The sequence below is a fragment of the Leuresthes tenuis genome, unplaced genomic scaffold (assembly GCF_036924035.1).
Source record: "Leuresthes tenuis unplaced genomic scaffold, fLeuTen1.0.hap1 SCAF_23, whole genome shotgun sequence".
Lineage (NCBI taxonomy): Eukaryota > Metazoa > Chordata > Actinopteri > Atheriniformes > Atherinopsidae > Leuresthes > Leuresthes tenuis.
Window position 1 is genome coordinate 20,529,254 of NW_027325377.1, and position 26,928 is coordinate 20,556,181.

The 26,928-nt window shown below is 39.9% G+C and overlaps 2 protein-coding genes across 2 annotated transcripts in view; one reads left to right on the top strand and one right to left on the bottom strand.

The window, feature by feature from the left end:
- cacna2d4a (calcium channel, voltage-dependent, alpha 2/delta subunit 4a) overlaps positions 1-26,928 on the top strand; it is an 83,100-nt gene that overhangs the window by 29,010 nt on the left and 27,162 nt on the right. The gene's annotated exons all lie outside the window — the stretch shown is intronic.
- lrtm2a (leucine-rich repeats and transmembrane domains 2a) lies at positions 1,368-26,042 on the bottom strand. The gene is made up of 7 exons (XM_072377417.1): positions 25,473-26,042; positions 19,320-19,507; positions 8,257-8,486; positions 7,793-7,918; positions 7,271-7,359; positions 6,536-6,693; positions 1,368-5,415 (listed from the first exon to the last, which is right to left on the bottom strand). The coding sequence occupies exons 2-7, from the start codon at positions 19,393-19,395 to the stop codon at positions 4,895-4,897; spliced, it is 1,200 nt and encodes a 399-aa protein (XP_072233518.1). The 5' UTR covers positions 19,396-19,507; positions 25,473-26,042; the 3' UTR covers positions 1,368-4,894.

Here is a 26,928-nt window from a genome sequence, read left to right on the forward strand (position 1 = left end):
CTGAATTTTTGAAGTCGTGTGGAAAACAAACTGCCTGTTGCTTCAGTTGTAAGGTTTTATCTATTTAGACATGATGCCAATGAAAGATGTATTTGGTCCATACCAGGACTTGAAATGAGGTAAATAAAAACTCAAGTGAACAATAACACATGGCATAAAACACCTCATTAATTTAACAAAAACTAGGCCAAAATGCAGAAGTAGTATGTGGGGAAAAATAGGTACACTCAATGATTCAGTAGCTTGTGGATCCAAGTTTAGCAGCAATGGATTGAAGGAATTTTTTGTGTATGACGTTATCAGTCTCTAACATTGTTGTGGATGAATTTTGGCATCTCATCTTTACAACGTTGCTTCAGTTCTTTGAGGTTTGCTGGTATTTGTTTATTCACAGTTCTCTTAAGGACCTATCACAGCATTTCAGCTGTGTTTGGGATCATTTTCCTGTTGCATGACCCAGTTTCAGCCAAGCTTTAGCTGTCGGATAGATGGCCTCACGTTTGACTTTAGGATACTATGGTATGGAGAGAAGTTAATGGTGGACTCAATGACTGCGAGGTGTCCAGGTTCTGTTGCTGCAAAACAATCCCAAACCATCACCCCTTCACCACCGTGCTTTACAGTTGATATGAGGTGTTTGTGCTGATATGCTTGTTGTGCATTTTGACCAAACATCTTTTCTTTGTTCTCTTCTGTTCAAATTAGATTGTAGTGGAAGTCTTGTAGTTCAAATGCAACTTTCCAAACTAAAGTTGTGATGCCATGTTCTTTTCAGAGAGAAGAGACTTTCTCCTGCAACCCTTCCAAACATCCAAAAGTCTTGTTTTCCATACTGTCATGGACTTAAACATCTAACGTGCTAACTGAGGCTTGTATAGTCTGAGATCGTTGAAGTTTCTATGAACATTACACGGCCAACTTGCTGGGAGGTCCATCCCGAGAAGACTCACTGTGACTCATTCTCACTGTTGAATGATGGACAAATTGTTTGGAAATGGCCTTATAACCTTCCCCAGACTGAGTGACAGCAACAATTGCTTCTCTAAGATCATTGCTCATGTCTTCCCTTCTTATCATCTTGTGAACACACACCTGAATGCTCCAGATTTTCCACTTGCTCTTATTGATTAATCAGATGCATTTTAAATCTTAGTAAGGGTGTAGCAAGTTTTCCACACAATAACACCACAGTGTAATATGTCACGTTGTTCATTACGTGTTGCATTGTCCTTATTTTAAGATCTTGTAAGGATCAGATGGTTTCTTATTACACTCTGACATAAAAAAACTGAAAACTTAGTCTTTTTTCACATTACAATTCATTATATTTTTTAAAGTGCTCTCATAGGTCTGGTTTTAAGTTGACACAGGTGTGATATGTTTTTATTCAAATCAATGCATATTGACCAGAAAATGCTTCATCACCAATATCATCATATCATCACCATCGTCATAATCACAATCAGCAGAAGAACACAACATACCACAGATTTCTGTGCTGTGCAGTCATAAAGGTCCCCAGTCATCATGGCTGCTGCTGCAGTTTTTACGTAACAAACTATAGTTTATTTTTCTTTACACACACAGGCTATATGAAGAGGATTTAGCTAGCTAAGATACTTAGCTACAGAAATCACAAGACCTTCAGACCAGGGAGTGAAAGGACAACATTTCTAGATTCATAGACAGAGTTTAGTTGTTGCTTTTGTTCAGGCGATGCTTCTGAGTCTATGAAGTTCAAAACTGTGTAATACCTGTTTTTTTTTATTCAAGACATGTTCAAGAAGTCCTTGAAGGCATGAAAATTGCTTTTTACTTGCTTCTACATCTCTTTTTGCTTGCAAGCTACACAGCTGTGTAAGTGTGACTCAGCTTCACGTGTTATGATGGAGGCCTGAGCAGATCTGAATTGGAGGGTAAGATGCCCTCGTGAGCCAGTATGCAACATTTGTGAAACATGATTTTTCATATGAATCCTTTCAGCCTGCTCTCCACATGTTTGTATGCAGTTACTCTGCTGATGCAGATAGTACGCTGGTGAAACTATATCTAAATGTCTTAAGGCCAAAGCGATGAATAGAACTTTATCTTCAACGTTAGTTTAGTTTAGTTTTTTTTAACCATGACCTATGCCTATTCTCTCTTACTTAAGATATCATACATTAAAGAGGAACTTGCTAACTTAAATAAATTGATTTTTTTTACTGTATTTGCTGAATAACTGCTATCAACCGCTGCCACTTTTACAGTTGTCATGCTCAGTGAGACTGTTCGGGTAAGACAGCTTATTTGAAGGGAGGGAGCACAGCAGAGAGGGACGGACTTGCAAGTTGTAGATTGTATATTCTAAAGATTATAGATGAGAAAATATAGAATCCACATCTTTTATGTAGAAATTCTGGCTAACATGACCACAGGGGCTGCATGTGTTTCCATATTAATACTGTTTTTCATATTAGATAAGGTGAAATATGAAAAATAATTCAAAGAAGATTTTAATATGATCTTAATGCACTGTGAATAAATTACACATCACTTCAGGCTCCTTCCTGCAAGTAATTTCTACCCATATATAGCTTTACATTTAGTGACAGACTAATAAAAAAGGGCTGTTTCATGGGAGCAGGCCAGGACATTGCTATAAGAATCACGTTAGAGGTCATCATCCAAAGTTTAGAGGTGGGGTGGTACAGGGCCCGCTGACACACGCTAAACTCTGTCTATGCTTCTTACAGAAATGTTACCAACAATTGGTCACAAATAAATAGACACAACAGATAAACATTACAAAGATAATAAAGCTAAAAACAAAACAATAGAAGCCATTAACAAAAGACATACATTGTGAAGTCATACAGGAAACCATAAATAGTTACATCATAAACATTTTGGGATTGCTGGGCCAACACAATATAGTAGACTAGCATCATCACATTTATCTGCATCATACGTGGGTATAAGATAACACACAGTTGATATAAGTTCATTTCAAGCCAATCAAGAATTGAGGAAAGTTGTGGGAACAGTAATTTTATTCCAGGGAGCAATATGCAATGAATGCTACTTGAGTCACTTTAAGAGAACACTGTCCATTTCCAAACACCAAAAAATGTGCAAATTAATATTTCTTGATGTGAATCGAAATGCTAATGCAAACATAAAGCAAAGCATAGAAAAAAAAGTTGTCTTTTTCTGTGCAACTGTGTTCCTCACATAAAAACAATGGCTACTTTCTTTTTTTAACAGAAGGACACATTTCCATGTGATGGTAACGGAACTTCCATTGCATATTGCAGAAACAGACTTTTAGAGTAAGGATGGCTCAAAGGAAAAGATGGAGGTGGAAATCTTTAAGGAGTGGGAAAAACTTCAATAAATATCACTGGATGGAAAGATGGATTGAGAGAAGAGGATGAGGGGAAAAATAGCAGCTTTTTAAAAAATCTAATCCCTCTTTGTAAACCCTCTGGGCAATTCGTCCATCTTAGACAGAAAGAGAAGGAGGGGAGTAGGGAGAAAGAAGGGGTCTGATTGAGGGGAATAAAGTGCAGGAGTCTGACATACTGTATGTAGTTCTTTGAATAATTGTTGTGGTCCTTGCCGAGAGAGAGAGTTCTCTGAGATTGTTTTTTCATACCATCGTAACCACATCTTACCCCTCAGAGGCGATTAACATTTACCTCTGGTGGGGGAAATCAGTCAGATAATGACTTTTAGAACGAAGAATATCTGCTTTCAATTAAAGTTCATGGTCCTTTCATTCCAAATAACTGTGTCAAAGCCGCTTCTGATCCGGAAGCATCATCCGAGTAACACCAGGAAATGAGTTGAAGAATGCCTCTGATCTGTCCAGACATTGATCATTACCATTTAGCAAGAGGACAAATACAACAAAGTGAAATAGCAGTTAAATGCTATTTTTCCCACTGTTCTGACTGATGGCAATCTTTTTTTGTCCACAGGAGATTCAGAGAATAAGTGAGATCTGGTCCAAATACAGGAGAATGCCCTCCTACATTGCCCGCCGATCAAAGAATGATCACTCCGTCAATCTAAATGGTTTCCTATGAGACTTTTGTGTTTGATTTTCCCATCAACATTTGATCTATCCTTGGTATTGTCTCTGTGACAAAGCAGCAGCAAGGCTTTGACTGTATGAATGGCATCTCTTTTAGATGTTCCATCAAAATTTGTTCCCCCATTTGCAACACATTTATCAGTCATTTCCCAGGGTCTTGGAGGTTCAAGAGAAAACTCAGAGGAGGATTCGGCCAGAAGAGGGTGAAAAGTTCAGGGCTGGGGTCCTTGATTTTTGGTGGAACCACTGACTTTGTAAAGATGTGAAAACAGAGAGAGAGAGCACTACTTTTACCCGTTAATGTTAACATTTGTCCAATCAACACCATGCATGCTACGGATCCCTGAATTTTAAGTCCAGTTTACTGACTGACCGTGAGTGTTCTGTAACAGCTTTAATGATACGTTTCATGATAGAGAGTTCCAAATCATTTTCCTCTCTCCCAACCAATATAATGATAAATTCAGCAGCAGTAGGTGGTTAGTAGGCGACTTAGAGGGATGACTGGTAACAAATACTGCAAAGAGAACGGGTCCAAATTGAAGAGAAAATCAGGGAGCAGATAAGATATGCGTGTGTGGGAGTATTTGTGAGGAAAAGTCAGAGGAAGAAAGTTAAAAATAGAAAAAGAATGAAGAAAGGTAGACAAAAAGTTGGAGAGAGGTGTCAGTTTGAGAGTCAGAGGGACAGATACTTTAACTGTCTGTGAGTATAACAGAAGCTCTTCCTTCTCTCTCCTCTTTGAGCCCTTTAAATTTTCACCCCTTTCAACCTTCACCCTTTGACATGCCAACCCTCTCCTGTCCCAATCTTCCATTAGGCCACAGAGGAGATTTGTTTCTCCTCCCTATCCTCCCCATCAGCCTCTCCGTCCCCCATCAGCGGCTGCCTCTTCTTTAGCTCTCTCTGGTATTTGGCCATCAGGGAGGCATAGATGCAGCCGTAAGCAGCGGCAGCAACCATCATAATGCAAACGATGCCGCACACCACGCCAGCAATCACCACCGTGCCAATAGCACGGCGCACGCTCACAGGTCTGTAGCGGGCTCGGATGCAATCCGGCGGAGCCTCCCCTCCACCACCTCCATTGTTTGAAGATGAGTCAGCACCAGTGTTGCCACTGTTGTCAGAAACTGGTGTTGCCCCACTGGGATTAAGAGCACTCCTGCTGCATGGAGGACCAACTCCTTGTCCAGAACGAGTGCCCTCACCACCTCCTCCTCCATTCTCATCTTCAAGTTGGAGGCAGTAGTTGAACATTTCCACTGGAACACCACGGATGTCTCTCCCACGCAGATCTTTCGGTAGCGTGCACTCAACAGCATCCACCTTCCCCCCTAAAGGAGAGAGAGAGAGTTAATTTATAAAGTGTCTTGTGCCTGTAAAGCACCACCAATTAACTGAAAGAGAGGAAAAGACGGAGAGGATGTGGTTGTGCCAACAGTAGCATGAGTCATACATCACTTAACACACACACACGCACACAATTTGCTGTGCTCTCTAGTTGAAGATAGCCTCAACTAAGCCCTTCTATAATTCATAACATGACATGCCAAGCTTCAGTGTATATGAAAAGGAGATATATCTGAGTCACAAATTCCCTCACGAGGCCGGGGGCTTTGTTTTCATCACGTGCTGCATGTGCCTCCAATCATAGTGTCCGTCTCAGGGTTTCATGCTAGTAAACCATTGAGGGTTGAGGGCTGGAGGGTAACAGAGAGATACAAATAGAAATGTGGTATTTAGCCTAGAGATGCTTTTATCTTGGCATGTGGTTAAAAAAAAAAAAAAAAAAAACCTGCAAATAGATTTCCATCCAAATATCTATTGTTAAACCAGTGTGTGCTTGGAATACTTTGAACCAGATAGTCAACACAGATTGCTGTCAGTTGTTCACACTTGCTTTGTCCATCTTTCTGCTACACATATCATGCATTATCTGCCCTTTTGAAAAGCTACCGCCAAGCTCATGTTCAAGTATGATGTGCCTCCTTGTAATTTTCTCTACTGCTCTGATTAATATTCTATTATCACGTCTACCATGTGTCAGTCTCCGTTCCAAAGAGAACTGAACTGAGCGGAAGTAAAGCTCAGCAAGCCAGAAGAGAGCAGAATGGAGCCGAAAAGAGAGGAGGCGCTTCATTAGCGGGACAGCTGAGGCCCCGGGCAGCTGAGGTGAATGTAGATTTTTACACATGGGTAGAGGGTGGAGAGCAGCTGTGGTTATCTGATGTACTAACAGCCTGCAGAGACACGTGGATGCATCAGGCAGAAAAACAATAAGGGCAATAATATGCGTTCACACAGTGGTGCAGTCGCATTATTTGGCTAGAAGCACAGGCACGAACAACACCTAGACACATCTATAGCTCTCTAGTTTTTGCCTACTCCTTAACCACTCTGACCCTTTAATTCAAATTGAGCAGAAAGTCCTTGTAACATGAATCAAACTTCCACCTCGGTACAGCAGCCACTCCATCCAGTGTTTGAAATCACGGAGGTTGCAGTCACATTCCCAGGGGTTGTGTCCCAGTTCCAGGTGTTGTAGGTTGGCCAGCGGCTCAAATGCTGCCCTCTCCAAACCGTGAAGCCTGTTACCTGCTAGTGATAGCCACCTTAGAAGATTAAGAATGATGATCAGGAGAATTGTTTTAGAAAGGTTAGAGATCACACTGTTTTCACTTTATAAACTGATATACAAACTATATTTTCCCATATAATATATATTTCAAACACAACTACTTAAAGTAAGAGCTTTGTTTGATGTGTGAGGAGTTTTATCAGACGGAGTACTGGAAGATATCAACCCATCACTAATGTAACCCAGTGTATTTCTACATACTTGTCTAGATGGGAAGAAAGTGGTATTTATCAGCTTTAAGTATTTTGATGTCAGCCATTTGGTTTGTACAGACACCTGTTGCAATGAAGGTACAGATGATCACTTTTAATAATACCAATTGTTATAGAATTTAGTCATTTTAATCATTCTGTAGTCGATATTATAGTTTCGTAGTTTCATTTTGTTCGTAATTACTATAAATCTTGTATCTTTGAGGCTTTTATTGTGGGTTTTTTATGCTATTTTGTTCATAATTCAAGAATGTTATCTAGTTATCTGGCATTGCTGTAGGAGTCTGTGTAAGAGCACTGGATAAAACACGTCATGACAGAGTGTATTCTGAAAGCTACCTGAGCCTCTGCAGCTCATCCAGTAGTCCAAGAGGAACTGTGGACAGACCATTCAGTGACAGGTCCAGACTCTGAAGACTGTCCAAACCCTGTAGAAACATCAGTCTTTATTTTATGAACAACTTCCATAAAGTTCAGTGTTTTTCTCACTGTTTCCATTAGGCACAGCTACTATAGCATCATTTCAGGGACTGATCTTGTCTGAATAGTGAATCTATGACACAAGATAATCCTACTGTCTGTGTTGATTGTGGTAGAGGTGTTGATCAAATGTTTATCACAAATTTATCTATGGATTCTTTACTTACTCACATAAAGTTTAGGGGTCTGGCTGATCTGACATACATCTTGCACGGTACAAGGCAGACAACAAAGAGTCTTGTCTGCATTTTCAGTGGAATATTTTAGAAATTGCCCAGTGAAGCTAAGCCCAGTATCCTGTGTGACCCATACCTGAATTGAGGCCTTTTTCCCTTTGTTATGGAGCAACGTTTTAGGTTTGGCGTGATCTGCAGTGCCTACCTGGAAGAGCGCTCTGTCCATTACTGTGAGGGAGTTGTTGTGTAGAGTCAGTCTTGTCAAATTGGACATGTCTCTGAATAATCCAGCTGGTAAATTATTCAGGTAGTTATTAGAGAGGTCCAGCTCCTGAAACACACAACTTTAAAGGTTCAGCTCTTACATTTCCCCAAATTATCATTATTACAGAATTATTATTTCATCAACTCTGTAGTTTTTAGGTTTGCTAAGTCAGACCTAAAAATGTGTTTTTCTAATGCTTCAAATACCACCTGGACTCTGCCTACAGAATGCAAATGGTGGTTCTACCGCTGAGACTCGATGATGTAAACTTTTTGAACTTTTCTAAATGAGAGCAGAAGAGTGTGTGATGCAGAAACAGCTGCACATGCAATGATAAACAGCAACAACATGGCAGCAAACCACTACATGTTTTTTCTGACAGCAATAGAAAATAGGATGCAGACCTCCAACGAAGATAGATTTGCAAAGGCTGAGGCTCCCAATGAGGCAAGCTTGTTGTTGGCTAGCTGTAGGGAACGGGTCCCTTGAGGCAGAAGGTGCATTGGAGGCAGCGAGGAGAGACCACGGCCCCCGCAGTCCACCACAAGGTTGTCTGAGGAGCAGAGACAAGGAGGAGGGCAGGGGGAGGCTGGCAGAGGCAGCGCAGCCACGAGGCAGAAGACACAGAGGAAGACTGGAGGAGGAGAGAGGAAGACAGAAAAGATGGTTATATGGTTCTTCATGTGAAATATTATCTCAACAAAGTTTACAACAGAGACTGGGGAAATTACATTGTGAAATTAAAAACAAAGTAAGTGTAACTGCCTGTGAAATAGTGTCCCAATCCACCAATTTATCTCAGCTATCCAAGTTGGAAGCGATGATGTCTGTCTCTGTCTTCTCATCACAATTTTCTCTCTCCTACTCGACTCTCTTTATCTCTGCTATTTCTTCTCACTCCGTGTCTCTCGGCACTGCTCTGTATTCCCTCAGTGTCTTGTTACACTGGCTGACTTTGTTTCCAGCCAGTGGCTTATTAGTTCGGCTTCTGCTTTATCTTTTTGTGTACGTGTGTTTGTGGGCATATGCTTGTGTGACTATTTGTGCATGTTAAGAGACAACGAAGCGTGATATTAAGATAACCACTCAGTCTGAACTCCAGACACACTGACAGGAGTTTTAACTTCCCAAAGAGACTCTTGTCCTCACCGGCAGATTTGATTAATTACATCATCTGCATATTATTAGCATCTATTTCTTAATGTGCAAACGCCTTATGTCACGCTGTCTCACGTGCTCCCTGCTTTGTGTATTTCTCCTTATGTCTGTCCATCTGTTTTTCTTTACTTTTGCTGTCTTTTTCATTTTCTCTCTCTCACAACTGAGACCTTCTTACCACACCAAATGGCCATCAGGCTCTGATGTGATGAAACTCCGTGAAATAGCCATCTACTGGACACTCCACAGATCATAAGAAATGAGTGATAGCTTAATGAATGTGATCTCATTCTTTTAAAGTGACTGGACTTTCATCAGGACTTCTGTATCTCATTACTGATAAATGATGAACTTTAATTTAAAAAAAACCCACAGCTATAACCAACTGTAATAATCTTACATTTGAAAATGCAGTTTATCAAGTTTTTAGTATAAATGGATTATTATGTGCTTTCTAAAAAAAAAAAGAACCTCATGTAATCTTTATGATACAACTTAGTTTCCTTTTTATTAAGTCTATAAATTGCCTGTATATCTAAAGGCTTCTTTTATACTGCCCTGTCTTACATAGATTGCTTGATCATATTCAAAGGTTTTATGTGTTTTAATGACTCTCAAAAAGCCTTTATCAGTAAAATATAAAAATATGAGCAACGTGCTCATATTTTTAACTTTGCCTGAAAGCAGAACAGCTTCACCACCAGATAGATGGTATTGCACACTTAATTTATCATGAAAAATGAATAATTACAAGTAATGTTAGTAACGGGTGTTTACTGGCATACCTAGATTTGACATGAAAAAGACACGTGTGCACTAGTTTTTTCACAGTGTACACGTGCCCTTTATGGTCTTCCATCCTTGTTTTTATGGCAGCTCTGTCTTGTATCAAATGTATTGGTGAAGTTTCCATATAATAAGAGTAATGGTAATTAATAGTAATAGTAATGTAACAGTATGTATGGCAGATATAGTTGATATTCATATGATATTACACAACTGAGCCAACTGCAGGTGTAACTTGGTACCTGCATAATATTTTTGTTAATAAGATACAGAATGTAAGAATTTTACACTAAGTTTAGGCTCTGTGAAGTCAAAAAGCCATATGATAGCCAGCAACTATGAGGGTCGTTCTGCCGCTGTCAAAAATGTTATATATAATATAACATATATATATATATATATATATATATATATATATATATTGATAGTCATAAGAGCCAGTGATTTGTGTTGTCAGATGCGAGCTGCAGCCCATCAAATAAACCGATGCTGTAGACTTTTGCTCAAGCCCACTTGAGATTCAGCTTTAAAAAAAAAAAACAAGCAAACCTGATTGGAGCCTTCTTTTGATTAGCTTAAAGGAAATTGTTTCTGCATTTTGTTGCTAAGTTAACTTCTTGCCGGCCACATCTTCACAGTTAGCACAGAGGGAGAAAGGTATACAGCTTCTCATCTAGAAATAAAAAACAAAGCAAATGAGCATGGTTCCCAAATTTCTGAATTTAACTTAGTTGATAAGGTGGAATTACAGCCATTGCCACTCAGAACTGAAAGAGAAAAACTTGGTGACGAATTTAGTCATATCTATCTGCTTTCTATTTTTCACTCCGACGTTTTCTTGAGAATTTTATTCTTTTATTACTTAATGGTGTTAAAAACTCTGATCACTGTATAATTCTGAATATATATAATAGATGTAGTCTAGAAATAGCTTCTTTTCTCAGACAGTTTCCTGCCAGACAGATCATGACCTCCCCCATCCAGGACACTGCCCCATTTTGCATTCTGATCCAAAAGGTGAAAGTGAAGGTTTTAGCCTTGTAAGAAATGCCAGTGTGATCTCTCTCCTGTTTCCTTTTTCTAGCCTCTCTGCTCCATCCCACAGAATAATCCTAATCTCCGGGGAAATTGGACCCACACTTCATTAGTAGGTGAAAGGAAAGATTTGAAAGTATCCTAACGTATCCTGTGCTTGTCTTGTTTTCACTGCTACAACTCACAAGACTCTGAAGATGAGTTTCGCTGCACAGTGGCTGTGACGCTGTTTGTAAAGGTCCAGTAGTAACGGAGATTTGGGAGGACAGTGTAGCCACAAGGAGGAAATACTGTTAAACAACTAAAAGGGAAACTTTTTACTAATTTTCTTCCCATATAAATTTAAAAATCCCGTCACCTTGTTCACTTTTCATCTCTCAGGCATAATCTGGGATTTATTTAGCAATGATTTACATTTACTTCCTTCTCTCTTCCTTTCGTCACTCCTAACAACCAGCCTTCTCATCTCCTCCTCACCTTTCCTCACCCCTTCCCTTGCTCTGCCATAGCAGATCTTCCAGCATTTAGGAGTGGTTTTAGCTGCTTTCGTGGTAGAGGTGGTTGTTGTTTTTGGCTTATTTTAGCTGCTTCAAATCATCTCTGATGTATGGCTCCACACAGTCACATCAAAAGAAAATTATTCCACTATAGTCTGGAAAAGAGAATTGAGTCCAAATAAGTTTAAGTGATTACGTGAAGTTTTATTTGGTCAAAACAGACTTCTGACTGAATCTTTTATAGGAATTCCCAAACACATGGTGTAAAAGTGCTGACATTGCAGGTTCTCAGCAATGGGAAACAAACTAAGACAAAGAGTTAAAACGCGATATAAGATGTTTCTGTTTGATTAAATCAAGACCTCTGAGGCAACTCTCAGAGCAGTGGTGTTCATACGCTCCTCAGCACTTCATCTTGATGTCATGAACTGACTGTCATGATAACCATTCAGTCGAAGCAGCTCAAGCTTGAGCAGTAATTACTTAGCTTAGATATTGCAAGAAAAGTTATCTTTTCATACTGTTTTGAAATATAAATAAATGTCTTTTTGTATTATTGAAAGTTTAATCAAAAGCACAACAGCTCTTTAGAAAAAAAGAGATAAATATTTTTCAACCTGTTGTCCTACTTTCTAATCACACATTAATGACATGATCAAGAGCAGTTTAGGAGGACAAGGAGGACCTCGCTAAACTTTGAACAGCCCAGGTTTGTTTTAACTAGCATGCTAAGTGGACCAGTCTTTTGTTGTGCAAATGGACAATTAGTTATACAGCGGGTCATTTTTGAGCAGGCACAATAACTGTCACAGTGTGTCTGCATTATTCATCTGTCTGTGTGTGTATCTGTGTGCAGTCACTTGGCTGTTTTATGTAGTACAAATTGCACATTTAGTTTCCAAGTCCATAATAAAGGAATACAGTATTAGAGTGTCATAAGTAGACACAGATCAATACACTTATTTTAAACTTATCACTATATTATGTTTACACTGTTATACTTATTAGCTAAATTGTGTAATTCTTGCTAAAGTCTAACCAAAATAGAACCAGTTACGACTTTTGACAGTGATATGATGTTTGACAGTGTTTCAAAGGCAATGCCTTTTGACACCTTCAGGGCCTCATCCGTCTGTAAGTTTATACCCAGAGGCCCCTGGGTGACATTAGACCCAGCCATGATGTCATCACCATAGGCGCTTCTATTACTGAGCCCAGTCGCATGTTACTAGGGCCCATGCTGTTTTCCGTGTGAGGGACAGACTCACTGCTATCTTGTTACAAGGACAACCAGCTGTCCTCCAAAAGACTGTTTCTTCCCTCTTCAATATTTTACACTGTGCTCTGAGTGCAACCCAAATCCCGCCTGAGTTTGAACTGAACCTTGAGACTGCTAGCGACGTTACCTGATGCATTATGTTGCAGGCTTATAAGTGGATTCGAAATGATTTTAACTGGACTACTGTTTAAGACAGTGACAAGCTTTTTCTCAGTTTTCTCACCTCTTAAAATGATAAATCACAGAACTAAATGTCAGACTAGTTGCTCGTGGAGACAATCACAACATGTTGAGTTGTCTACATTGATCAAATTTGGCTTCATGAATTTAATTACAAGTCTTTGTGTTGGTAAACAGAAGAGATATAATGCGATGGTGGTTAAAAACTTAAAAACCTAAAACTATGATGATGTAAATTCCATTTGTGTCATCTCAACACACACACCGCATCGCCTGTTTTTCTACAGGAGCAGTGACTGTGTCATTTCTTTTTAATCCCCACTCTAACTCAAGACCTTATTTACTTAGCAGACAGAAAATAGTCAGCCAGTGTGTCTTTTGTGTGTGTGTGTGTGTGTGTGTGTGTGTCGTGACTCAAATATCCATGTATTCTGTCACACTAAATATCTTTCCATCTCATTATAAAGGATTTAAAAGAGAACATAACATACTGTTCAGTGTCAAGGTCTCATCAGTACCACCTCATTATGTCAATGCTGACATAATGTTACCATAGCAACCATTATATTAGATGGAGAAGAGGAGGCATAAGGGAGGAAGTTAGTGGTCAAATCCTGTCATTTAACCCACATTAGTCTAACTCTTTTCTGCCACAGACCGAACCTTTCCCCCTGACTTTCAAAGTACAAACGTGTATAATCGCTGTAACCCACACACAGAAGGTCACATACACACACAAACACACGCTGACAAATGTGCAGAACTTAACAATAAGCAGGGACAGGGTTTCGGCTGTACTCCTGCTGACAGCATGATGAGGAGAGGAGAGACTTTTCTCTAAAAGCCTGCTTTTTCTGTAGTTTCTTTCTCCTCACCCAGCAAGATTACGTCCAATTAGGTGTTTCTGTTTCCCCCTCTAGCTTCTTCTCCACTCTCAATTTTCTTCTGTCCTTCGATCATTCTCCTTTTTTATCCTCCCCTCTGTAATCCTCTTTCTATGCTGTCCATTACTCCTGTGATGAATCCTGCATCTGTGAGACAGTATGGGCAACATGTAGGCTCATATCTCTCTCTAATTCATTCTGTTTGTATCAATTCATTGTGACATGCACACTTGTTCACTCAACAGTATGGCTGTTGGGGGTGAGTGACATGCCATGACATAGTTTTTTTTGTGACTGTGACTATTAATTTTCAAGAGTTACAGTTAAAGGAATGCAAAGATGAGACACAAATTATCAGTAAGTTCATGATTTTAAGGCAGTTTCAGCACCTCCACCGGAACTGCGTTTCACTGTCACGCCATTTCTTTGCTTTGTACTGACTACTCCACAGAGCCTCAATACAAGGCTAAACATAGTCAGTATATGGAAAGAAAATGGAGAACTATTGGTATTTAATGTCATATCCACTTGTGTGTGACTAGAATAGAATACATTTTTCTTCGATTAGTGATCGGTGAACGTATGCCCACTCACTCTTCAAACGGAAAGGGTAGGCCAATTTTATTGAGCCAAAGTGTTCACAAACACATTTATCACAATGTGGTTTTTATGCCAGGGCTTTCTGGGTTTTTAGTTGGTTCTTTTGTTGTAGAGCGTACTGCTTTTGGAAGGCAAGTCAGAATGGATGAATGGATGACAGGTGGATGATGAATAGATGCTGCAGAGCAATGGAGAGATGGGTGAATAGATAGAAGCTGTAGGACGATGGAGGATGGGGTGGAATAAATGGATAGATTAATTTATTCATGCATACATAGATGGATAGATGGGCACTTAGCAAATATGTGTAATTACATAGTGGGTTAAATACTATTTTCTCTGATATGATAAAGCTTATCAGCCCAGTGCGCGATCTTTACTGTACTTGCTGTGAGTGTTATGCATACGTATCAGCATCAGTCGGCAAGAGGTGAACTGGAGCGGTGCTGTTTGTGGTGTTGGGGATTATCCAGATTTAACCCTGCCAATGTCCTCTGAAAGTGGGCCAGTGCCATGCATTTATGTGTTTCATCAGGCACATCCTTGCTATACCTGATCCAAATATATAATAAAAAGAAAAGGGAAAGCAAATGTTTACTGTGCTTGCAGTCATTAGACATGCATTTAGGTTTTTTCATGGACCACACTCCCTAGTTTAAGGTCACCTCTTAATAAAATCACCACAACAAACAAACTATATTACATTTCACTGACAACCAAAGCCCCAGGCATATAGCCCCGTCAGCATACAGTCATATATTACATGACAGAATTGTTCTGCGTTTGTGCAGAATTGAGAATTGGTTATGAAATCATTTCACGAGGGAGGAGAGGAAAAAGTATAGAGAAAATGACAAAATTCAATTTTTCTTTGTCTCTGAATGGGAAAGTTAGTCTGTTTATTCTTTTTGATCCCTGTCTCTTGAAATAAGTATCAGTCACATTAAAATAGCCATTGATTGCATGCTTGACTTTGCCAGATGCTTTGGCTAGTTTGCCAACAAGCTGTCATTTCTGTTCAGACCACGTCTCGTATAACTCTATGAGAAGGGATCAGGCTCCACTCCACACCTAATGATGCACACAGATAGCATCAAACCACTGCAAACTAATGCCAAACCCAACATCCCAGCAGAGTTGAAAATGCCACCAGCTACTAACAATGCTGTTTGTTATTCCACCTTCAGAGCTGACCACCAACCCCAAAAAGAATTACAATCAAGCATTTACTGAATATCACTTTCAGCCTTTTCCTTGATTTTGCTGGAAATGAGGGTAAATAGAGCAGGGGAATGGTGGCTGCAGCAAAGGTCAATTTGGCTTTAAGCTGAACCGGATACTCAGTCATGGGCATGTAAGCCCCTGTGATAAGCATGCTAAATGCTTATCCTTTGGGCTGCCACAAAATCAAACTTCCTTGTTCAACAACCTGATAGCTGCTGCAGAAGGACAAGGAATCATTCTTCATTGCTGCCAGCATTATGCCACACTCATATTCAGTGAGCCGTGTCATAGCAGTACTGCAAGCATAATGCTAAGTCACTATGTGGCTCTACTCCAAACCAAATGATGAAACCCCAGACTGTGCTATATCCTTGTTAAAAGCCAAGCCAAGCCAAGCCAAGCCTGTCACTCTCTGCATCATCCTTTTTGTTAGAAGCTTTTCTCTAAGTTACTGGGTTTTGTTTGGGACTGCAACAAGATGAACAAACACACACACACACACACACACACACACACATACCTCTATGCCATGCATGTTTAAGTATGTAAATAGGAATTAGTGTTAAAATATTTGTGTATATATGTTTGACTGGGATCATGAAGGCCTGGGGGTACCATATGGTTGTTGTTTATAGGCCCCTCTGTTCTCCTCTCACATCTCCTTCTTCCTATCTGTCTTCACTGTCCTCTCTCTTAAACTACACCTCCTTGATCCTACATCTCACTTCCCCCTTTTCTTTGCTTTTCTTGCCACAATTTCCTTTTTTTTTTCTTTCCTCCTCAGTTTCATTCTGTCTGTCACTCACACTTTCTGCTCTCCACAGTTTGCACTCCTTTATAGCGTTTTGGAGCTTTTTCCGTGTTGTATGCTGTCACTTTCACACACTTTTAGCTTGATTGTTAACTAAAAACAATTCAAAGGAAGTACATTAGTATTGTTAGACTATAAAAATAGATTAATCTTGGTTAGTGTTTACCTTTTTAAATACTTTTAATCCCATTGTGTCATTCAGAGGGGACCTTTGAATAAAAACTCATTTTAACTTGATGTCAACCAGAGAGCAACCAAAACTGTTCTAATAAATGGCCAAAGCTAAACTATAAGGTATTGATAAAGGCTTTTTAAAGATGTATATTATCAACTTAAAAAACAATTCAAGTAATTTGTTGCACCTTATGCTCAGATAAGTGCATTCAATTTGTCTCTTCGGGTGTCATTGAGTAAAATCATCAAAGTAAAAAGTGTTCTTTGACAAATCTGAATATTTCCAAAACCATTGGTGATAAAGAACTTACCCAATGAATAAAAGTGCATTTATTGATCATTAAGTACATCAAAATGAACACAATCATATGGAAACTCCCATGAATCACCACCATACTCTCTGCCCACACATCTTTTTCATCCTTTTTTAATTTAATTTTATTTCTAAGTTAATTCCAGCAGCAGGATGAAGCTGTTCCAGTTATATGACTTATGTGATGGGATGCCTTCCCATTTAATTTAGCTACCTTTCAGTAACTCAGCATGTTCATTAGTCAAAGTGTGCTTGGCACCAGGTGTGGAATAATAACAGCACTTGTCAATATTTGTAATGCACAGTCTGTGTCAATTATATAGATTTGAACTAAGACTGATTTGGCATATTGTGCAACATTCAATACAATGTATTCACAAGGGTGAGACATTGAGACTGAGGAAAGTGTTTTTAATGACTTGGATGAATTGCTATTTCTGAGAGACTTCAGCAATCTTCACGTAAAAGAAAATATGGTAGAGTTGATGCAGATAATGGAATTAACTTGAATTTAATGCAGAGATGGAGAGAAAGTTGAAAAAACAAATAGGGCAGGTGAAAAGAGGAAGGAACGGGCTGAGATCTAGATGGAGGAAGGCAGAGCACCCCACCGGGAGGTTTATCTATCGACTTGGAGGTTCTGTGTGGGTGTGTGCAGGTTCTGACAGGTAGTGCTGCCCTGTTATTAACTGTCCCTGGTGTTACACTATAGTTTGTGGGGGCGTTTTTTTTCACCAAACACCTCTGGAACAATAATACCTCTTCAACAGGAAGATACCTGATTTTTTTTATTTTTATTATTATTTTTCTCAGGTAAAGACAATCATTTCAAGCAGAGATCACAGCTTCTGTCACATTGTGTCATATTAGATGTAAAATGAATTAGAAAGGGAATGTTTGCCTCGTAACCGAAGACTCATCTGCAATTCTTCAAAGAGCAGAATTGATCCACTTTAGTGTCTAATCCAGAACACACACATGCATAAAGCTGTTCTGTCTGTTGCTATGCCAAGCGACTTCTGATCTTTGTTTGGAATTTGAGTACCAGCGAAATTAGATGGAAAAAGAGAGATGGATAATGAGCTGAAAGAGAACTGGGGGGGAAACGTTCTAACATTAATAACAGAGGTGCAGATGGGATGCTCTAAAGAAGAAAAGCTGTAAAGGTTAAATTAAGTTCAACAGCTAAGGGTGTAACCTTTAACATTTACACATGAGGAGGTTTATTTGACAGCCATGACAGGGAAACATTTATTGTTTCATCACTGATAGATTATTTCAGTTAACCTCCAAAGTTAAGGACAGAAGAGGGAATGTATCTGACAATGTATATGACAACTGAAGGCATTTTTTTTTTATAAATCTCACAAACCAATACTTTGTTCAGAGCAGAACATAAAAACAAAACATGTCACAATAAATAACTAGAAAAGTAAGTGGTGCTCAAAGCTGGAGGAACATGTCACAACTATTGACAAAGATTTGGAGAAATTTCAGAATACTGTTCTTAACTTAAAATGCCAAAGACTTTGAATATTCTACAGAACACATATCTACAGAACAAGATATCATTAAAGGATTCATATGATCTGTGGACATCTTTGTGCGCAAGAGACACAGCCAAAAATCTGATGAATCAGATGTGCATTATCATCTGGGCCCTCAAGCAGCGCTGCATGAAAAACAAGTACGATTCTGTCATGGAGAGTACTGCATGGGCGCAGGTACACATACAGAAAGCACAGTGACATCCACAAATGCAGGTTGAAGCTCCGCCATGAAAAGAAGAAGCCTTCCTCTCTGGGCCATAGCTCATTTGAAATGGACTGAGGCAAAGTGGAAAACTGGAGAAGGACCATCCACCAGCTTGTTATCAGCGCTTGGTTCAAAAGCCTGCATCTCTGATGGTACGGGGGCACATTAGTGCCTATGGAACTAGAAACTTCCACATCTAGAAAGGCACAGGCTGTTGTTTAAAGAAGAGGGGTGCTAGAAAGTTGCAAACATGGCCCTGTCCCAACATTTTACGGCTCTCAAACTCAAGATGAGTTGATATTTTTCATTAGATAGAAAAATGTCTCCCTTTCTGTTTTCTATGTCCTATTGTGAAATGTGCATGTCCTATTATCTTTTTAGAATTGTAACTCAATGCATTCTGTTTTTATTAACATGTTACACAACACTCTAACTTTTTTGGAATTGGGGTTGTAGAAAGAGAACAAGGTTGATGTTAAGTTCAGATAGAAAAAGCAGATAATCTGCTGATCTGCCCCTTTGGTTCCAGAGCTTCAATGCACACAGTAATGTGGGATTTCATGAGATGACATGGCACATTAGTACTCTTATCTTTTGCCTTTTTCTGAGAGTGTGTGTGTGTTCAATCATGCCTGGCATGCTAACATTAGCAGCTGTCAAAACAGACAGTGTCCCTGCTCTCATGCATACTTAGGATCACAACAGAGTCAAGTAAAGTTAGAATAGAGGATTGCATTTTCTCCTCTTTTTTTTCTCATTTTGTCCACTCACCGGGTCTGACCAAGGAGATGGTTGTCCTGACCGGGGGCCGGCCCATGCCCCCTGGGGGGTGAGTGTGAGGGGGCATGACACAGTTTTCTGCAGCCTTCCTCTGTCTGAGGGGCGGAGCTAAGATGGTGTCAAGCCGCCATGCCTGTAGCTTCCACTTGGGTGGCAACTGAAAAACTACAGCAAATCACCTGAACAGAGAGAGAAAAGTCAAGTGAGCCAAACATGTCCCGATCCAAACCTAATTCCTCGTTCTGTTATCATATCACCTCTGCTTTTATCGCTCAAGGTTGCACACACTTCTAAGCATGCATGCACACTGCCATTTAGGCCAGCAACACCGAAGGCTAAACCAGCAGGACTGTGTGTGTGTAAACGCTCATATATACGAAAACGCTCGCTTGCATTTATTAAAAGGGAATTTCGATTTGCATGTGTCTGTACCCTGCCTTGCTTGCATTTATGTGGATGTGTGCAAGCATCACAAACGGCCCCTTCGGTATTTCACAGGCATGAATAATATATGCGTGTGTCTTTGGTCGTTCACGCAATCAGTTTGCCTTTAACACAGACAGACCCCCTACTGCTGCTGTCTGGCAGGCACAGACTGATGGAGGAAAGGGAGAGCAGAGGGAGAGGAGAAGGAGTAAAATGGAGAGAAAAGGTAAAGAAAGAACGATAAACAGAGAAACTGGAAGATAGGTGTAGAGGGAGAAAATGGATTAGAGAGAGGAATATTAAAGCACACACACAAGTGTTTGTGTAACTACTCTTGAGCAGAGCAAGAACATTTTGAGGAGGGCTCATTACTCCTGCTGTAACAGTGACATATAGTGGCTATCCCCACAAGAATCCATGAATTTAATGACTATTTTATTCCCGAAAAAATATCGTTTAGATATGCAGGAATGAAAGAAACAAATAGCATTTACTCTTTTTTTTTTTATCCCGACAGAGTTGAGTCAAAATGTTTGTACAGTAACTTTCCTATCAAATACCCAGTGCTGGTGGTCAAGATGAAGAAATAAGCACAAACTAATATAACATAATCTCAGTGACGTTTTTCTGAGGATGAACATGAAGGCAGGAAAACCTTGGCCACAGGGACCAAGTCTCTGTCGACTACATAAAAACCAGCCCCCTTGTTGTCCAGTGTTGGCTTTGTTTACCAGTAAATGATCTACTATTCATCAAAGCATACACAGGAAAGCTGATTTAAGTGTTGTCACTGAATTTCAAGTTTTCTGTGGTTATGATCATGAGTAGTTTTGCAGATACTGAGCCATCATTTTTATTTGTATAATATTTAAGTATCACTTTATCAATCTCTTTATCGTCACAGCTGGAGTTTTCCGGTTTCACACAATAGCTCTATATGCCACAAACCTAGAGGGGATAGATACACTGAAAAGTCTCAGATGATGGTGGCTTCAGGCATGTGTTTGTGTTCATTTGTTGATGCACGTGCAGTGATTATGTAAATCTGCACCTGTACCATTTTAAACAGGCACGAAAGTGGGATAACGTGCAGAAGGAAAAGCAATGCGAATGCGCAGTTGGACGATAGAAGAGGGCAAACAGGAGGTTGGCACACGCTCAACTTTCAATGCAAGCTGTCGAGCCTACATGCAGACAGTAACTGCAGTCACTTCAAAAGTAACACTCACCAGTCTGTTGGGAGTGTCAGCAGGTTATTTACAGCTGGTTAAATATGGAAATCAGGGGAGAGGGTAGGGCAGGAAAGAAGAGAGGAGGATAAGAGGGTGTAAATGAGTTAAGATAAGTGACCAAGAAAGAAGGTGCAAAAAAAGAGACCGTGATGACAGGATAAAAAGGAAATTACAAACAAGGTGGGAAATCCACAGGCGGAGGGGAAGTAAAAATAATTGCAATGGATAAACATGGAAGACATTAATACTCTTCTCTAGAACCTCATAAGTGTTTTGGCTCAGGTGTTTGGATTAGTGTTTGTGTGCCTTTTTGGTGATATTTATATTAAAATTACTCTTATTACTTTCTGCCAGACACTGAACAAAATATAAAACACTTGTCTAATATCTTGGCTCTTTATTTATTTTCTCTCCACTCATTAGGCTTTGTCAATCCATTCTCTCCTTTCCAACATTCATTCATCTGTCCTTCCACCTTTTCCTACTTTGTTCCCACTATTCAGCAGTCTTGTCCTTCTCATCTCCTACATTCATTCAGTTTCTCTCCTTGACAAATACAGAAGCGTGGATCAACGATATTCTGCAGATGGATTTCCTGCCTGTGATTAAAGTCACATTAGGCTCCACTAGAACATTTTAAAGGGGCTTTTTAAACGAGTACATGAGTTAATGTGAAGAAAAGAAAGAAAATCTGAGATGAATTCTGTGGATGAGAAATGGAAGGAGCTGGTGGAATTCCATGGCTGCAAATCTGAAGCCGAACATGTCTACTTAAGTTTGCATAGTGGTATGGTTCAATTTCAAGCCTGATATGGTAACGCTGTGCTTAACAAGACAGAACAGTTGCAGTAAGTGACCTCTAGAAATGTTTTTTTTCTTCCCGTTGGGCCTTATCATGGTAATCTAATTTGCACAACCTAATAGAAAAAGCCACAGAGAATGATAATTCAGTCAGGCATTGTGTTTAATACTCCCAGCGATTCCAACTGAAAAATGTAAAGCTACCTCTAAGAAACTAGTGGATTTGGGGCTTGTGGAATCCTTGATGGTCTGGACTCCTTTACAGTTGTCCTTATTGTGATTCAGCCCTGACATTGTTGAACTGTTTTTAATTTACTGCACACTATGCACATATTATGTAAAAGGAACCCTTCACTTTTCAAAATAGTTGTATTGATATAAAAAGGTGAAAGCAACCCATAGGAAAGTCTAACCAAACACTGATTGTTATTTTCTGGCCTCTGCAAAAAGATTGTCTTCATTTTTGGGGTTCCATGGCGATGCGTCTCTCGACTGTGACTGTTGGCTAATTGTTGCAGATATTGAGGAACTTCTTTTAAAGGCTGTTGGACTTTCCTGCAAGTTGACATATGACGCATAAGGGGTTTCTTGCACATTGAGAAGAGACGCCATGCGGTCTTCACCAACTGTCCATATGCGACTAGTTGAATGTGAGAACAGGTTGTGTGGAAGGTCACCTCTGCAACCACGTGTTCCTGCTCCCATCAGCTCCCGTTATGATAAATGACTGACGTGGTGTCGAGCCTGCCTGTCAGGCTATTCCCAGAAAGCTTTTTTTACCAATTTGACCTGGACATGGGGGCAGCCAAAATCTACACATGGGCCCATTAGTGTACACACACGAGTAAATACTTGGGTGCCAGAGTGGCTCAGCGTGTTGAGGAATCAAGTAACACCCTCTTCTCAGCTCCTCCTCTTCTCTCTTCTTTACATTTAGTTTTCATTCTATTTATTTCCCTTTTCAGTAAAGATGCAGCTATATTTTCCTCAGGTTGCTACAGAGACTTTGTGCATAACATCCAAATTAATTTACTGAAAGATTTAACCACTCTCTTTGGGGCAGAGGTAAACAGAGGCAACCAGATATGATTGATCAGCTTTGATTCTTATTATTAGTGAAGGATTGAGAGAAGAAAGGCTCAGAAATCTTCTCTTTTTCATTCATGTTTGAAAAATTCCGTGGTGGTGTACAAATTTCCAGAATCTGCATACTTGCCATTATCAAGACTATCGAACATAGACCAAAGGTACCCAAACATAATTTCACAGTTGTTTTATTAATTTAATTCTTTAGTTCAAACTGTCATCTCCCCATTACAATTTCACTGAGTTTCAGTATCACAAATATTTATTGCATACAAAAGATGCACAACAGTTCGACCCCGTACAGCACAGTCTTGTAGTGTTGTACTGGTGCTACAACAGTCAGTAAATAATTAATCTGTTCTGCTACAGAACAGCCAGACACCTCAACTAAAAGGCTAAAATTATTTTGCAGAGAATGTGTTTCTGTGCTTATTTGTTCATGTGTCTGCTAATTTAAGCCCATTTTTTCACAGTATTTTATCTTCTGACAAGCCAACAAGGTTAAATTGAAGGTTCTCCATCATTGTGGCTAAATTCCACACAATATACCTCCAAACTGAAATCTACCTCAATAAAAGAGGATGACTATCCATGTGTGAAAGCAGGTGTGTGTGTGAGTGAATATACATGTTTAATGTGGGTCCCTTGGATGAGTGACATCCCAGAGGAGAGCACCAAATCGTTCGCTCTAAGCTCTGCCCACATCTTCATTTTCAAACACACTTTTAAAACACATATAGACAGAAACAGAATATACAAATACAAATTCATGGTCGGTGAGATGGTTCAGGATAAGTGTGTCCATCAGTGTTTGTTTTTGTATAACCGTGTCGGTTGCAAACAAAGGCAGGGGGATGCAGCCAAGCTCCCAAAATCAATTTTTAATGTCTTTCTTACACGAGGAGAGAAGAAAAACTGTGTTTCTGTGAGACCTGAGCACATGCCAGTTGCTTGACAAATTGAGCCACACGTGTTGACAGGCAAATGCTGCAGTAATGTCTACACATATATTACCACCAACTGTGATTGGTCATCTGGTAGGTGTGCCCATCATATACTAACATATCAGAACTTGTATTAGCAAATGTTTCTAATGATTTTAAAATATGAGATTGAGAAGTATTGTTAACTATTTAGACCCAGGTAAAATGCAAGTCAGACCTGTGTCATTCAGTCTTGGTTAGACACAGTATGCCAAAGATATAAAGATAATGGTCATACGTAACGTTGTGATTCTCATCCAAGGCTATTTTCATTATCATAACTAATATTAGTGTTTATCTTGTGTACTTTTTTGAACGTCAGTCAAACAAAAATGCGGTAGGCCGGAGCACATTTACATTGTCACTCAAAATCATTAAATCAGCTTCAACTGGAATGTTTGAAATTATTTAATGGGTGGTTTCACTAAAGCTGTCAGGCTGGCCTGGGGTGGCAGCCATGTTTCTTATTCGACATGCCAAATTTTTGTTCCAACCATATAATCAGTTAGTGATCATAATTGTTTTCTCTGGAATGATGTCAGAATGTATCTACTTGATGGACTGTCAGACAATATAGAGAGGCAGAAAAGCCTCGGGGACAATAGGCTGAACAGGCCGCACACTCACTGCATCACCATGTAATCACACTGCAGCTCGAGCAAGTTAATCACTCTTACATCACACGTTCCAAAACAGTATTGCAGCCGACAAAAGTGTTATCCACCAGGTAGCCCTGGTCTGGGGTTTCAGATGGATGTGATAGTGTTAGGGTTAGTACAAAAAAAGTAAAGTAAGTTTTCCTTAAAAAATAAAAAAAATTAAGGAGAAGTCAGATTGCAGAAGATTATACTGGATGAACTGTTGAGTTGGAGCTGTATCAGCCAATTACAGATCACTTCTGAGTTTACATGTGCTGTACTAGCACTGGCCTTGCTTACATTGGATACTGTGTGTTGGTGTTTCTTGCACCAGTTGCACTATAATGTTGACCTGTGACGTGCAGAAATTTTCTTTTCAGTCCTCTGACACTGCAGGAAACTGTTTCCAGGTAGAATTTCCAGGTACCTTTTTGGTATTGGTACTTGATAAGTTTTACTTTGATAGCTGGGCTGAATAATAACTGATTTTAATACCTTGGAGATATTCACATTTGCCATAGGTAAATCTGCATCAGTGTTCTTTCAACTTCTTAGTTAACAAGTTTCTTGTTTCTTGTTGAATTATATGTTGATGTTGCCCTGCCCACACTACTACAAATATAATGTCGGAGGTTTAAACTAGATAGTCAAGTCTTATGCCTCTCCCACTGCCTACCACTGAAAGCTTTGCCCCAAAACCACCGCCCAAACATTACCGACAATTTGCCTTTTGTGTATGCTGTGTATGTCCAGGAAATAGCCAAAGGGCTTTTTCTTCACACCTATCTCCTCACGGTGCACACCTTTGACCACATCAAAAATCACAATTTATGCGTAGAAAAACAAGTCAGTTTTGGCTGTCTGGAGCCCACTTTATGTGACCTGTAAATTCCTGTCATAAACTAAGATGAGCAGCTGGTGAAATTATATGTATGTGTGAGTGAAGAGGAAAAAAACTAACACATTCAACAGACTTACCTTTTTGACCAAATATTATATCAGTCAGCACCGGTCATACAGCTTTCTGCCATCAGCCATCCATCAGAAAAAAATGTTCAGGAAACAAAAGATAAAAGACAAAAATCTCTTACAGGACCAAACAGTGAAGAAAAAACTGTCACCCTTCAGTTAAAGAAATCCATGCATTCAAGATCCCAGTCGAAGGAATAATGTGAGAATAATCCTTCTTTCTGTTTAGAGACAATCCCCCTCAGCTTCCCTTCAGCCCACCAATGAATTGTGAAAAAGAAGGGATTGTGTTAAAAAAAAGAGGGATTGTAGAAAAAAAACGAGGTGAGGAGAGGCTTAGAGACACGCGCAGGGAAGAGAGGATAAGATCCTTAGAGGGAGAGGGATGGGGATAGTTAATCCTTTTCTTCTGATCTTTTCCCTATATTAATGATATGTCCAGCGCTGTCCTGCTCTCTGGCTTGTGCGCTGCCGTATGTCTGAGAGGCGCGTGTGTGTGTGTGTGTGAAAAGAGGAGTGTATCTGTGAGGGAGAGAGAGCGACAAACAGCGTTAGGTTGCTGGCGTCATACACTAACCTGCTCTGTGTGTCGCTATGTTTGTGATTCCAGCACTCAGCACGCGTCGGAGCATTTGTGTGCGCATTTCCAGTGTGTCTTTAAGTGTTGGTGCCCCCCTCCTCCCCTACTTCTTTTCCGTATGTGTGTTCAGTCGTGCATGTGGCAGGAGAATATGTGTGTGTGTGAGCCTTGTCAAATATAGTAACATTAGTGTATGCTGCCTCTGTCCGCCTGCAGCTCTGCTACAGTGACAGAGAGAGGACGAGGGAGGTGGAATACAGAGCGAGAGATAATACGAAAGAGTGAAAGCTGAGAGAGGGATGAGGGAGAAGCAGAGAGGGTGGAGATAAGTAGGAAGGAGCAAGAGTAATGGAGAATAGGTTGGTCAAAAAGGAAAGAGGTAGGAGGGAGAAGAGGAAGGCAGAGGAAAGGGTGGTAGGAGGTTGATGGAAGGGGGGCAGAAAGAGATGGAAGGAGGAAGGAAGTGAGGGAGAGATCAGCTGATTTCAGTGAAGATGAGAATCTCCCTCTGCCACATGGGCTTTTCTCCTCCCTCGATTTATTTTTCCTTTTTTTTCTCCTCTCATCTCCCTCACTCGCCTTTCATTTTCATTTATTCCCCGTGGCATCTCTCGTAACGGCTGGCTTTGTGCGTCTTTGTGTGTGTGTAGAATGCGAGTGCATATGAACGTATATCCACGCAGCTTTTAGAGTGCGTCTGCTTGTATCATTTTCATTGTGTGGACAGAAATGTGATACTCAAGAGATAAAAACAATGCAGGTTTTTTTATGACTAAAGGGATTATAGGTTAGGATTAGGGTAAATCCTCTAAAACAAAAAATGGATGTTAGACATTTCAGTGTGGTTGGACTTAATGTTGATGATTGTGTTCTTTGGAAGACACA

Bases quoted from the DNA above. Each gene is read 5' to 3' on its own strand.
- lrtm2a (XM_072377417.1), bottom strand. From the start codon at position 19,395: ATGCCCCCTCACACTCACCCCCCAGGGGGCATGGGCCGGCCCCCGGTC. The intron at 7,360-7,792 runs GTAGGCACTGCA...ATGTTTCTACAG, and splicing joins TGGACAGAGCGCTCTTCCAG to GGTTTGGACAGTCTTCAGAG. The intron at 5,416-6,535 runs GTGGAAGTTTGA...TCTCTCCTTTAG, and splicing joins GGAGTGGCTGCTGTACCGAG to GGGGGAAGGTGGATGCTGTT.